The sequence below is a fragment of the Ornithodoros turicata genome, chromosome 1, assembly GCF_037126465.1.
Source record: "Ornithodoros turicata isolate Travis chromosome 1, ASM3712646v1, whole genome shotgun sequence".
In the NCBI taxonomy this organism is placed as follows: Eukaryota; Metazoa; Arthropoda; class Arachnida; order Ixodida; family Argasidae; genus Ornithodoros; species Ornithodoros turicata.
Genome location: NC_088201.1, coordinates 176,195,934 through 176,209,131, shown reverse-complemented (window position 1 = coordinate 176,209,131; position 13,198 = coordinate 176,195,934). Strand labels below are relative to the sequence as shown.

At 46.3% G+C, this 13,198-nt stretch overlaps 1 protein-coding gene across 4 annotated transcripts in view; it reads right to left on the bottom strand.

The window, feature by feature from the left end:
• The window catches only part of LOC135373231 (uncharacterized), a 98,506-nt gene that overhangs the window by 63,347 nt on the left and 21,961 nt on the right, over positions 1-13,198 (bottom strand). For all 4 annotated transcript variants that reach the window (XM_064606484.1, XM_064606470.1, XM_064606480.1 and 1 more), the window contains exons 3-4: positions 9,158-9,211; positions 8,950-9,104 (exon numbers count right to left, since the gene is read on the bottom strand). In XM_064606484.1, coding sequence (XP_064462554.1) covers positions 8,950-9,104; positions 9,158-9,211 — 209 coding nt within the window. The remainder of the gene's footprint in view (positions 1-8,949; positions 9,105-9,157; positions 9,212-13,198) is intronic.

Below are 13,198 nucleotides of genomic sequence, written 5' to 3'. Positions count from 1 at the left end.
GACCAATCCCCCCCCCCCCCCTTCCGCCCCGGGCTGTTGTCCCACAATTCGCATGAACCTTTAAAGGGACTACGAAATTTCCCGAACCCCCATACTTTTTTTCGATGGAAACTGTTCTTCCCGCAGAGAAACTAATACGCCACAAATTTTTCCGGACGAAGTCGCTCCACTCTGCGATGAGCGCGCGCTGGAAATGTCTCTTCCGCGTTCCTCCTCTCCCGCGCATATTTCCCTGCCGATGGTGTAACTGTACGGACCGCTCTTCGGTTCCCCGTTACGTCATCGGTGTTGCACAATGGCAAGTAATGCCGCGAGCTCGCGCTGTGGCTGCCGCCGCTGCCGAAATCTGCCGATCGCGCGAAAGCTGCTGTCATGGAGATTTCCACTCCCGATGAACGCATACGCGGGATCTTACGGCGCATGCTCCTGGCGGGATTCCTCGGCTCGGCAACACGTCACGATGACGTGAAAGAAGACATATTTGACTTGTGTCAGAGCATCTTCTCACCTGAAAAGGCATCCCCAGGTAAGAGTGTATTTGAAGTTCAGTGTGTGCCTCTGTTCTGGAACCGGTTTCTCGTGACAGCATCTTTTTGCAATTAAACTTGGTTGCAAGGGATAATTTATACAGCATTGTAAAAACTCTTATGTGCCTCTGGTGTGTAGGCAGTCCACCCAACAGCGACGAAGCAGTACACAACGAATAAAGCTCAAAGCCAAGAGAACTTAGCGAACGCATTTTTTGGTGCTGTTGCCTGGCCCCAGAGTGTTGATCGCTCTTTGCTGTGAGATTGTTGACACTACGATACATGTACTACTTCAGTCAAGGGATGTCGAACTTAGCCCAGGCCCTTTCACTGATGAACAAATTAGTTCCCTGATGTCCTCAATTCAGCGCCTTGAAGCTGGTCAGTGTATGAACGACGTTAAGGCGGATCTAAGCGCAACCGAGAAGGAAGTTGCTGCATTATCATGTAGAGTTGAGTCAATAGAAACCAAGATTGCTTCATTTGGAAATCTTCACAAGTCAATGAACAATCTAACGAAAACAACAAATATCGTATCTGCCGGCGTCGATCTTCTTAACCGACAAATTGACGCCTTGGAGCACAGAATGCGACGCACCAACTTCGTTTTCCACGGGATCCAAGATTATCCAAATGAATCCTGGGCGCAGTCTGAGACAAACATCATCAACGTCTGCGAGCAAAACCTCGGGAAAACCGTTAGACCTGACGATATCAAGCGCGCTCACCGTTTGGGTAGATACCGTCTAGTTATTAACCGACCGTTCATTGTCAAATTCACATCTTTCAAAAAGAAAGAAGAAATTCTTAGTCAAAGTCATTTGTTCGAGAATTGTTAGTATTCCGTGAGTGGCGACTATTTGCTTCAAGTCCGAACTGCCCGTAAGCATGTTATCCAATATGCCAAAGTGCAAGGGAAACCATATAAGACTAGTTTCGACAAGCTGCTAATAGAGGGAAAGATGTACGAGTGCGACGCCGATCTTGGGACTGTTGCTGCACGTTCCAACAGATAGCCCGGCGTGCCTAACATTACCACGCCTAAACTTTCTCCCCCTCCATCCTGTACACTAATATTCGTAGTATTCTTGGCAAGAGAGATCACCTTGAATATCTTGCCTTATAAACTTGCTCCGATATTGTTGTTGTCACCGAAACATGGTTGAATTCCGACGTAAATGACTCAGAGATAATGCCATCTTTGACTAATTTCACTTAATATCGTAAAGACAGAGGTGGGAGAAGGGGTGGGGAGTGTTCGTTGCCGACAGAAACACTTTTTCTTCATATCTGCTACCAGTCTTGTCTGTTCTTGAGATTGTCTGGGTGTGTGTACAGTGCTGGCCCACAAATGTACTGTTGGGAGTGTGTTACCGCACGCCGGATTATGTCACAGATTTTGTAAGTGAACTGTCTCTTGTTATGTCTGATATTGCTATGGGCTTTCCTAAACACAAACTCGTGCTTCTTGGATATTTTAACATTACTGGTATCGACTGGAATATACCTTGTGTCATGCCCGGTTGTTCCACCCATGCTAGAGATTTTTTTTTTTTCAGTTTGTGTTTGGATTTTCATCTTCACCAAATCATAACGTCCCCAACCAGGGTCACAGGCAGCATTGCAAATATTTTAAATTTGGTGTTGCCCCAGTACCAGATATTGTTAGTCCCGTTTCATGCATGACCGGCATCAGCGACCACAATGTCATTCACTTTAATATAAGTTCTGAAACACCGAAGTGTCGTACCACCAAGAAGTTGATTCGATTATACGAACGTGCCAACTTCATTGCCATAAGCGATGCTCTTTCTTAATCTCTTCAGTCATTTCTTCTAAGCCAGCCATTTCGCTCTGTCCAAGAGAATTGGCTCTTCTATAAGTCACTGTTGTCCAGCCTTGTCGAGAGGTACGTGCCGTCTATGTCGATTCTAGCTTCTTCCCGCGCCCCATGGTACAACAAGTCCATCAAAGCATTACTGAATAAGAAAAAAGACTTGTTGAAAAGAGCGAAAACTAGGAATTCCGCCGTGTTTTGGGAAAGGTATATTTCATGTGCCGAGTCCTATAAGCACGCAGTCAGAGATGCGAAACGCAAGTTCTTTTCCTGCAACCTTCCGAAGCTCCTTGTTCAGAACCCCCCCCCCCCCCAAAAAAAAAAAATTGGTCCACTATAAACCCAGCCAGAGCTAACAATAATGAGACATTACTTCATAAAGGAAGGGGCCCTGTCCCGCCTGACCAGTGCAATATTGCTTGGCTATACTTTCGCGCAGGCCTTTTCAACAGAAAGTCCGTCTGACATTCCAAGCTGTCCACCTTTGTCTTGTCCTCCCATGGAGCCGATCGTCGTATCTGAAAGCGGTATCCTAAAGCTAATCGATTCGATTCGCATTTCTTCGTCATGTGGTTTCGACGGCATAAACAGTAAAATATTAAAGGGCACTAGGATCATCTCCTCTTCCTATCTAACTGGTATCTTCCGGCAGTCGTTATCTTCTGCTGTCGTCCCGGAGGACTGGCGGGTGGGTAAAGTCATCCCTATTTACAAGAAAGGTGACAAGCACGACGCTAACAATTATCGTCCAATATCACTAACGAGTGTGCCCTCTAAAATTCTCGAACATGTCCTCGAATGTCCTTTCTCGAGTCTAATGGCCTCATTTCGCCCTGTCAACATGGCTTCCGCAAACATTTTTCCTGCGAAACCGAACTCGCCTCGTTCATTCACGATATTCATACTAATCTGGACAACAGACTTCAGACAGACGTCATATTCCTTGATTTCTCTCGTGCCGTCGACCGGGTTCCTCATGTCCGACTAATGACCAAGCTGTGAAGCTTTAATATTGATTCCACAACGTTATCTTGGATTCCTGCATTCCTGAGTTTCCGTTCGGAGTCTGTCTTCACCAATGGCGTACTCTCAGATGCCCACCCAGTCTCTTTCGGAGTACCGAAGGGTACCGCGTTAGGACCTCTCCTGTTTCTCCTGTTCATTAATGACCTGTCCATACAGTCAAATATACGTCTCTTTGCCGATGACTGTGTCATTTATCGCTGCATCTCCTCTTCCGACGACCATCTCATCCTTCAAGATGACCTCATATCATCGATCAGTGGTGCAGTAAGTGGCTAATGTCACTCAATATTGATAAATGTTGCCAAGTCCCATTTGGTAGGAAAACTTCAAAATTCAACCACTCGTACTCCCTTAATGGTTCTGTAATTTACTCCGCTACATCATATATGTATGTGGGCGTTAATTTGCAAAACGACCTTTCTTGGAACATCCACGTAAGCTCCATCGTTAACAAAGCTAACCGCACCTTAGGATATTTGAAACGGCATCTCTCGTCTTCTCCCTCTAATATTAAACACCTTGCTTACATCACATTAGTCCGGCCTCAGCTGCCCGTACGAAACTTCCTGAATAACCTGAATCAGACCTGATTCCGGGCACTATCCGGCTGATTCCGGCGGAATCCGGCACTGTTCAGGCACTATCAGGACATTCCGGCGTAGGTCCAGCCGGAATCCGAACGCCGCTTTCCTGAATCCGCCTGAATATCGCCTGAACCAAACCGGAAGGACGTGCCTGATACTTGGTCGTCAACCGGGATTCATTTGACAATCTTTGAAAATATTTCAAGTGTAGCAATAGATATTACGTAACATGATTACAGAGATCCTCGATCACGTTGCCCTCAAAGTCTAGAATTATTAAATTATATGTAGCGTATCTACGACCGTTATCGACAGAATCCCGCAAAACATTTTTTCCCGATACTGAAATACATTCAAGAAACTGAAATACATTCAAGGTGAGCAAATACTCGGGATCCCTCAACACAATGCACCCAGGAACATTTTTCTGGAGCCACGCGCTGTGTACATCATTTCGAGATCCCGTGCATGGCCAGTCGAACCAGCGATGAGATGATGTGATGGCAGGACGATCAGGTGAAGTGACCATGGTAGCGCGGGACTATGTTAAGCTTATGTTTGATGTAAAACCACGAATTAGTATTAATTCTTATTGCTGAGATAACTTTCTGGGCAGGGAAAAGGGACACCAGTGAATGCCGGAAATGCACAGTACGATATGATTGATAACAATAGCGTAAACAGGTTGGCAAAAAGCAATAAAGCTTAATATATCATGCCTATTTTATTACTTTTTCTTTTCTTTTTTTTTGAGGAGGTAACATGATAATATGGAGGTGTTGCAAAAGTTTCCGTTTGGCTTCAAATCCACCAAACCACATGTACATTGCAGTCCCTCTGGACAAAAGTGTACGAGGAGCTAAACTGGTTTCAACTTTTTAGGTCAGCGGGAAATTCCAGAGCTCAATGGGAAGCATACACTGACCCTTCCCCTTTTGCACCGCTGCTCCCTTCGGACTGATAGGGAACATACTTATTCTTGGAATATTGTCAACGTCAGTAGGTCACCTGACCTCCGTAGTAATTTGAAGTGCTAGGGCCAGACAGGATTCATTCGCCATCGTCGGCGTCAAGAGTCAAGACGTCCTCGTGTGAAAAACAACGCTTTTTGTGTGTGTGTGCTCCCACATAGAAAACTACAACAGTGAAACGTGTACAGGTAGGGGAGTTAGAGTACGCTGACAAGCAAGAAGAATATTTGGTGAATATTTCTGGTAAGTGGCCGCTTCTTAATGCGTGTGTTTTGTGTGTGGCGCTTTTTCCTTCATCACTTTGTCTTTCTTTCTTGCAGACGACAAGACTGCGCTCCAGGATGAAATGGACGTTTTAATAGAAGAATGCAACAGGAATTTGCTTGCGCTTTCTGAGAAGGTGTTTGTGTGTGTGTTGTGTCGTGCGTTCTGTGTTGCATGCCATGTCGTCCATCGATAGGAACCAACTCGATCGCATCAGCGCTCTCTTGAATTACCACAAGACAAGCCCTCTCCTTCCAAAACGGTAAGTTGTCTTGCTATAAGTATTTGTGCCTCGATTCCGCTTAGGGACTTCTTACTCTGTCTTCATGTGTGTGCCTTATTTGCAGAAGTCACTGAGGCACACAGCGTAGGACGGGAGGAATGGAAGGCGTCGCCCCCGGCTCTACTGAAATCTATTGGGACCAAATTAAGTGAATTGAAAGGCAAACGAAACCATGGAAATAAAATTGTCGACTGAATCTTACACTTTGTGTTCCATTCATGCATGTAGTATGTAAAGGCACGACAAGGGCGCATGGTCAAGTAGCCCGATTTCAGGTTTCACACTAATCCTGCATGCATCTCTTGCTGGTCTAGTCACATTTTCGTTGTTTTCAAATAGATCCACTCGAGTAAAGGTTTATAGCAAGCGCATGCATGCACCAGCATGGATTCAGCATTTCTTCCGAAGTTATTCAGGCGCTTTCTGTTTTCGTTCAGGGATCATCCTGTATTCTATCAAGTGCATATCCGGGTATGATCAGATAACTGGCGGGTTTGTTCCGGTTACATTCAGTTTTGAGTTCAGGACCCATTCAATCCCGGAATAAATTACCAGAATAGATCCTGATACCCCATTCCTGAATAATTCCTGATCGTCATTCCCGCCCAATTTTGGGTTCAGTCCGGAATCAGGTCTGATCGAAGAAACCTGATTGGTTTCGGATTCAGGAATTTTCGTACGGGTGGAGTATGCCTCTGCCGTATGGTATCCATCTACTGCTTACCTAGTGCGCGACATCGACGCCGTTCAAAGCCGCGCAACCAGGTTCATCACTAGTAACTACTGGCCATATCCAAGTATCTCTCCATTAAAAAAATAAAAAAAAACATCAACCTGGCTGAACTCCACGTCCGTAGGAGGGCCGCACGTTTATTACTGTTTCACAAGTTCTACCATTCTCCTGTCATCAGGTCATCCTATATCAATTCTCCTCACAGAATATGATCTCGCATCGACCACGAACTCAAAGTCGCCCGCTTAAAATGTAACACTCAATAATTTTCAAATTCCTTTTTCCCCAAGACGGCCATTGGTTGGAATAACCTCCCGCCCCACATCGTTACCATAACTGACCCGTTTCAATTTCGTAATTCTATCTCAAGTTAATAAATCTTGCGTCATTTATGACACCCTCTGTAGCCTATACTTGTATAACGTTGTTGTTGTTGTTTCCATTTGTTGTTGCTGTTTTACTGCTTTTTTTTCTTCTATGTATTGTCTATTTCCTCACTTCCTGTAAACCACTCCTCCCATGTAACGCCCGTATGAGACTTTTGGGAGCTTAATAAATTGATTGGTTTATTGAAGCAGGCGACAACACCTGAGAGCCAGCAGAAGGTCCCGATCGCACGGCAGAGTTTCAGGGCTCAAGTGGAGTCCACAATTACAGCCTTCGAGGTCGGAACCTTCCAGCCCTTTTACCTCGTCAAGAACGAAGTGTTTATCCGGCTCATCACGACCTTGCAACCTGGTGCTCGTGTAATGCCCAGCAAAACTCTGGCCGAGCGTATTTCTGCAGCATTCCTCAGCATGCAGCAGAACGTACGGGACCAATTGCAGCAAGTGGGTGTAGTTTGCTCCTTCGCCGATTGTAGGACATCGTATCGCAGGTAGGTTGCTCCGTCACGTCGTGGTTATGTTGCAAAGAGAACGCTACAGCTATACCAATTAACGTTTAATTAAATATTAATTAATTAGATTATTTTCGCCGTAGGAGCATCATAACTGCGACGGTGCACTGGCTGGACGCGAAACAATAGAGAAAAGGCGCAGCGCCTGCGTGCAGGCGGATACCAGGACGCCACACTTTCGGCGTCCTAGCTGCCGCGTTGCATGGTATCTTCGCTGTGAACAAAATACTAAACACAGTATGCTGAACCGTCACCGGCAATGCATCAAATTTTGCAAAACGCTGTCAGGTACGTTGTAGATTGTATAACTACACGTGATCATAACTTCTAGCTGCTAATAATTCCGTGTAAGATCACTTGTCTATGACCCCTTGGTGTCATGTAGGATATTCGGCGGACCTAAGGCTATGTTCACACTATGTCAGTGAATGCCGCGAAAGTCGCGAACGACTGAGATGCCGGTGAGTTTGTCACGTTCACACAGCAATGCGTGAATCCCACGGACGCCGCGAAGGCGTCGAAAGTCGCAGCGCGAGAGTAGAGATTACATTTGTGTACTCGAAAATGAGGGTGATGTCTTCTTCCTGGAACATCTGCACATTAAGCGCGTCGCACATACTGCCTAGGCTTCCGCGGGGTGCTTCACGTATCCAATGCAGAGCATTGTAAAATGAATTCCATCTCGTCAAGCTGGGTTGAACCAACTTGACGCCCCATGTGCTGACCTATGACTTCGGATGCTACTGTCGAGTGCTGCTGCTTCCTCCACATTATCTTGCATTTCGCTGCAGCATTCTGTGATGCCCGTCTGCGCATGGGATCACTGGGCGCTGCATCACCGTCAACAGTGGTGCGCACGCCATGCTCATGCTTCGGAAGGAATGGCACCATGCCGACGCTTTCTTCCGAAGGGCAAGGCTTGCGGCTAAGGGCGCTATTGCATGTCTTCGTCGATTACCTCGTCGTCGCCACCGACATTCCCTTCATTATGCTACATTAACACTACATCATCGAAATCCGTGAACGCGGGAACTCATTCACCGCTTTTACGGCATTCGCGATCCTCTCGTTCACACTCTGCTCCGAACGCCCTGAATGCCGGCAAGCGATGCCCGCTTCGAGCAGCAGACGACGCATGCCTCACCACAGTCGACACGCTTACTTCCTCGTCTTCTATCAGCAGCTGCTATGTTTCAGAATGTGTCGTCTCCTGTTTTCATTCCGTGTCTCGCGTTCCACTGTTTTAATTACGTGCCAGCTCGCCTACGCCCTTGCCATTCTGCCGTATACAGCAATTTTGTGACTGACAGTTGTGAATGAGATGCAATCTAAAGAAGAGAAGCGTAGCGCCATTACTGCGTTGAATTATACCTATAATGCTATACGGCTAAACTGTCCGAGTCTGATACGTGATCAAAAATTGTATACATCAATTGTGCGACTGCTTTCGAGCCAAACGTCTGATGAGTGATAAGAAAATTGTACACGGCAATTATGTGACAGAAAAAAAAAGGGTGACACCCAGTATCACCGACACCCGAGAGCGCCGCATAAGTACAGCATATTATAAAAGAAAAATATGCACCTATCTCCGCAGTTGTAAACGGACCACATAATGCCAAGGCTTCGAAGTAAACTACTGGTAGTTTCACAAGAGGAACCGCACGTAGGAGCCGAAAGTAGGCAACCGAAAGCCACGGAGTTGAGGGGTGCGGGAGAAACATACGCACGCCTACTCGTTGGATGTAAGACAGCCATCATTATAAACGCGTCATTATAAAGTGCGTTTTTCAAGTTGTTTTTCTTTTTTTTTCAGGTGTGCTTACCTGGTCATGAAAACAACAAGATCCGCATAAAATGCTGCCTCATTTTCCTGCAGGTAACCAGTGAGATCTGTTCCCGGAATGACTTCCTGTGAGATCGTGCCAGCGAGCAGCCCTTCTCTGGTGGGCAGGTACTTCTGCTCTTGAGCTTCTGAAAGCTAAATTTCTTCCTAGTACTGAAGTAATGCACTTGTCTCGTACAAAAACGTACCACAGCAGCGCCGACTGCTTTTGCCTTGGGAGCTGGGACTTTCAAACCAATATTCTGAAACATGTAAAGTGGATACGTTACTGCCGAACACACTGGACGAATCTGACGTTCAAGCAAATCACTGTTACAGTGAAGTAATCACAGATGTAGGTAGCCGGTAGAATGACTGAGCACACAACGGCGAACATAATCATAAAATGTAGGGGCACGTCGTCCCGCGTCCCACACAAAGGGCACGATTGTATGTATGGTTAAACGGTTTCATCGATATGTTTGTGTGTTTCGTTTTCTACATATTCATGTTTCGTCGCAGTCAACAATAACGTGATATTTAAAGGGGCTCGAACCTTACCTCAATATTTAAGCTGTTCCGTGCGAGTCACCATATAAAAGATTCCCGCTATACGCCGCATCGTTCGCATCCAATCAAATTTAGAAGAAAAGTACAATCCTAGAAGCTAACGGCTCACGGCGGGTACGATCCTCTCGTGAGGCGGAAGTGCCCTCGTGCTTCCCTTTGCTATTTTGTGCTTCTCAGATCACGCGCTACCTACGTCAGCTTGAGCTGCACCGTCCGCACCACAAGTGACATGCGAGAAGACCGCACGACCAGTGACGTCCCTTCCCTCGTCTTCTGACCGTGCTGCAGATCAACTGTGTTCGTCCTTTTTTCGCACTTTGTTAGTTGCAGAACACGCCGCAGTGAAAAATAGACGACTCGAGAACCGCAGACCGAACAGCAGAAACCAGCAATATTGACCCATATGGGCTGTCAATACTGGGAGTGCAACCAGGCTCAATATTGGATCAGTATGGGCTGCCTCTATTCTCAAGCCTATTTTGCCATCATTGCGCCAATATTTCCGCGATAACGCCAACGGTGAGTCCGCGTAATAACAAAGCATTGTCCGGAATAATATTCAGCGCTGATATTGCTTCTCTCCTCTTTTTATTTCTCCAGATCTTATTGATCCACGTTGCATATCGTTACAATAACAACGCATCGCCCTAAAAACGAAGAACAGGTGCTGCGCTTATGTTCCTCAAGCGCCCAGGCAGCGCCACGGAACAGCCAATGTGAAACATCCCTCAGAAGCCTTCTTTGGGATTGCCAACCGGCTCCTAGAGTACAAAGGAACGAAACACTTCCGTGACGGTGACGAACATACGCCTCAGCAACTCACACTGCCGGCAGTAACTTGAAAGCAGCTAGAGTTACATCCCTTCCTATCAAACATTGTGTGTGTTTTTTTTTTACTTCACCTGCCGCAATTCCGTTGCCGTTAGAGGACCCAGCAACGCTTTAAAGGGAGGATCCGCAACGGTTGTGCCCAAAATTAAGTGAAGGTTGGTTTCAGCAGAGACCACTCCCCAGATGCTGACAACAGCCTTCGTTTCGTATAAACGTGCGCGTATAATTTATAAACAGCGAAAACGATAAAGCGAAACCGAAACTCTGAGAGCAGGCGGTGGCATCGGAATCGAGGAGCGCTACGCCGTGACGTCAGTCGCGAGATTCATCTGGCGTGATTCCCATGTGTTGTATTGCATTGAAGACGCAAGGAAGCAAGTTACGCTCAACGTGCAATCATGGAAACCGACTCCGCATCAGAATAGAACTCCACGGGACTTCAGCCCGATTCAGACGTGTATTCTGATGAGGAGAATGACTTGACCATCACCATAAACCACAACGACTCGCCGTATTCGACGGACCCTGTACCAGTGCGCGCGTCGCTCGAAACCGAGGCCTGGGACCCATATACTGAAGACTGTCGAACTCAAAGTAACTAATGACGAGTTTCTAATAGGTTGTCGCACATTCTTATACAGGAAGAGAGTTGCCTCAGGACAGAAGCCGCCGATATTTCGAACAGAGACTGTTCTTCTTCTGGGCACCGTCCTCATCATTGGCATGGTATTTAAAGGGTTACGTGTGACGTGTTTAAAGGTTCATGCGAATTGTGGGTCAACAGCCCGGAGGGAAGAAAGGGTCCGTACGGGATTCTACGGCCGGAGTGAATGGCTGCTTTGTTAGAGTGTGGAGGGGATTATGTGAACGTAGTGATCTAGGCTACAGACCGGTTACAGAAAAATGGAAGGTTCACGAACACGTGGACGAAACGGGACAACAGGCAAGAATTGGCAAGCATAGCTGAAGATAAGGAGGTTAGTGGTTACGTGGGGAAAATTCCAGAACGAGCAAAGAGTTTATTTTTTTAATATATATTTGTAATACAAAGTCGTGGCATGCAATAAAGAGAGCAGAAAGCAGTGGCCATGCAGACCATAACAGATGACAATGGGGGTAGAACGGAAAGGCATATTTTATTTGTGAAGTGTTTCTAGGGTGCATTGTGATTTGTTGATACCGGACGGGTGAAGAGCGTTTAACTTGTATATGAGATAAGACTCCCTATCACGTCTGTCACGTGTGGATCTAAACCCGGTTTCTAGAATATATAGTTTAATGTTGTCAAAATTATGACCAGGAACGTTAAAGTGTTCGGCGACTGCTTTGGGGGAGTTTGTTGGACGTGTCGGTTCTGTGTCCGGTAAGGCGGTTGTTCATTTGTTGGCCGGTTTCACCAATGCATTGCATAGAGCAGTCGCCGCATTCAATGCAGTATATGACATTGGAGCTTGTGCATGTGAATGCGTGGTTAACGGGGTGGGTGTAATTGCTCGCAGTGCTTTTGATGGAGTTAGCGTGTTGAACGTGCTTGCATGTTTTGCAGCGCGGGAGGTTGCAAGGTCGTGTTCCCGTGTACGGGGTGCTCGTTTTGCTGATTTTGGCATTGACCAAGGAGTCTGCCAGGTTTCTTGCGCGTCGGTATGTCACCTGTATGGGATTTGTGAATATGTTGCTAAGTCGGTCACTGCTTTGGAGGAGGGGCTCGTGCTTCTGTAGAATGGCTTTGATGTTTGGGAGTGCGTTGGAATATCTTGTGATGAAGCTTATTTGGCACGCGTCGGGATTTTTTCGGTTTTCCAGAACCTCGTTTCGATCGAGAGTGAGTGCCTTGCGACGGAATTCGGTTAGGAGGGAGCCTGGATAGTCGCTTTGGGCAAGTGTACTGCAGAGTTCGTCAAGCTTCTCAGCGTAATCTGTGTCGTTTGAAGAAATTCTGCGTAGTCTTACACTCTGCCCATTAGGAATTCCAACCTTACAGTGACGCGGGTGGTGACTCTTGAAGTGAAGGTATTGTTGTTTGTCAGATGGCTTTTTGTACAGGGTTGTGATGAGGTTGCCGTTGTCAAGTGATATCGTGGTGTCGAGGAAGTTAATTAAGTGAGTTGGCTGTTGTGATGTGAACATTATGTTGCTATGCGCGATGTTCAGTAGATCTACGAACTTTTGAAATTCATGTGTATCGGTATATCATCGATGTATCAAAGGTACACCATGGGTTTTAATGAGAGGGCGCTGAGAACTTTGTTTTCTAAGAACCCCATGAAGATATTTGCGTATGTGGGTGCAACAGGTGTGCCTATACTTGTACCGTGTACTTGTAGATAGTATTCGCCATTGAACTCGAAGTACTTCATTTTAAGGACCAAGTCCATTAGAGCGAGTATGGTTTCCGTGTCTTTTCTGGTGTTTGTTGTAGAAAGGGCATTGCAGAGGGCTGTGATTCCGTCGTTGTGTGGGATGTTAGTATACAGTGATGTCACATCCAGCGTGGCTAGTATTGTGTCCCTACCAAATGTGTGAGTGTTGTTTATATATCTGATTATTCTTAGGAGGTGGAGTGTGTCTTGTACATGCGATGGCAGTGTTGTCGGAATATGGTCTAATACCCCTGTCAGACGTACTAATTTAGTGTCACTTTCAGCGAGTACACTTGCTGTAAGTGTCATTCTTTCGGAGTCACACGGCATCTTTTAGTGACACTAAATGCAAAGCACACTTACGATGAAGTGAGTTCGCCTAACTCACTTCACTTTGCCTGCGACAATCAAGTACGTAGCCTCCACGGCAGGGATTGCGTAACAAAAAGCTTATTTTTGGAAAAGGAAAGAAACAACCCAATCGGAATT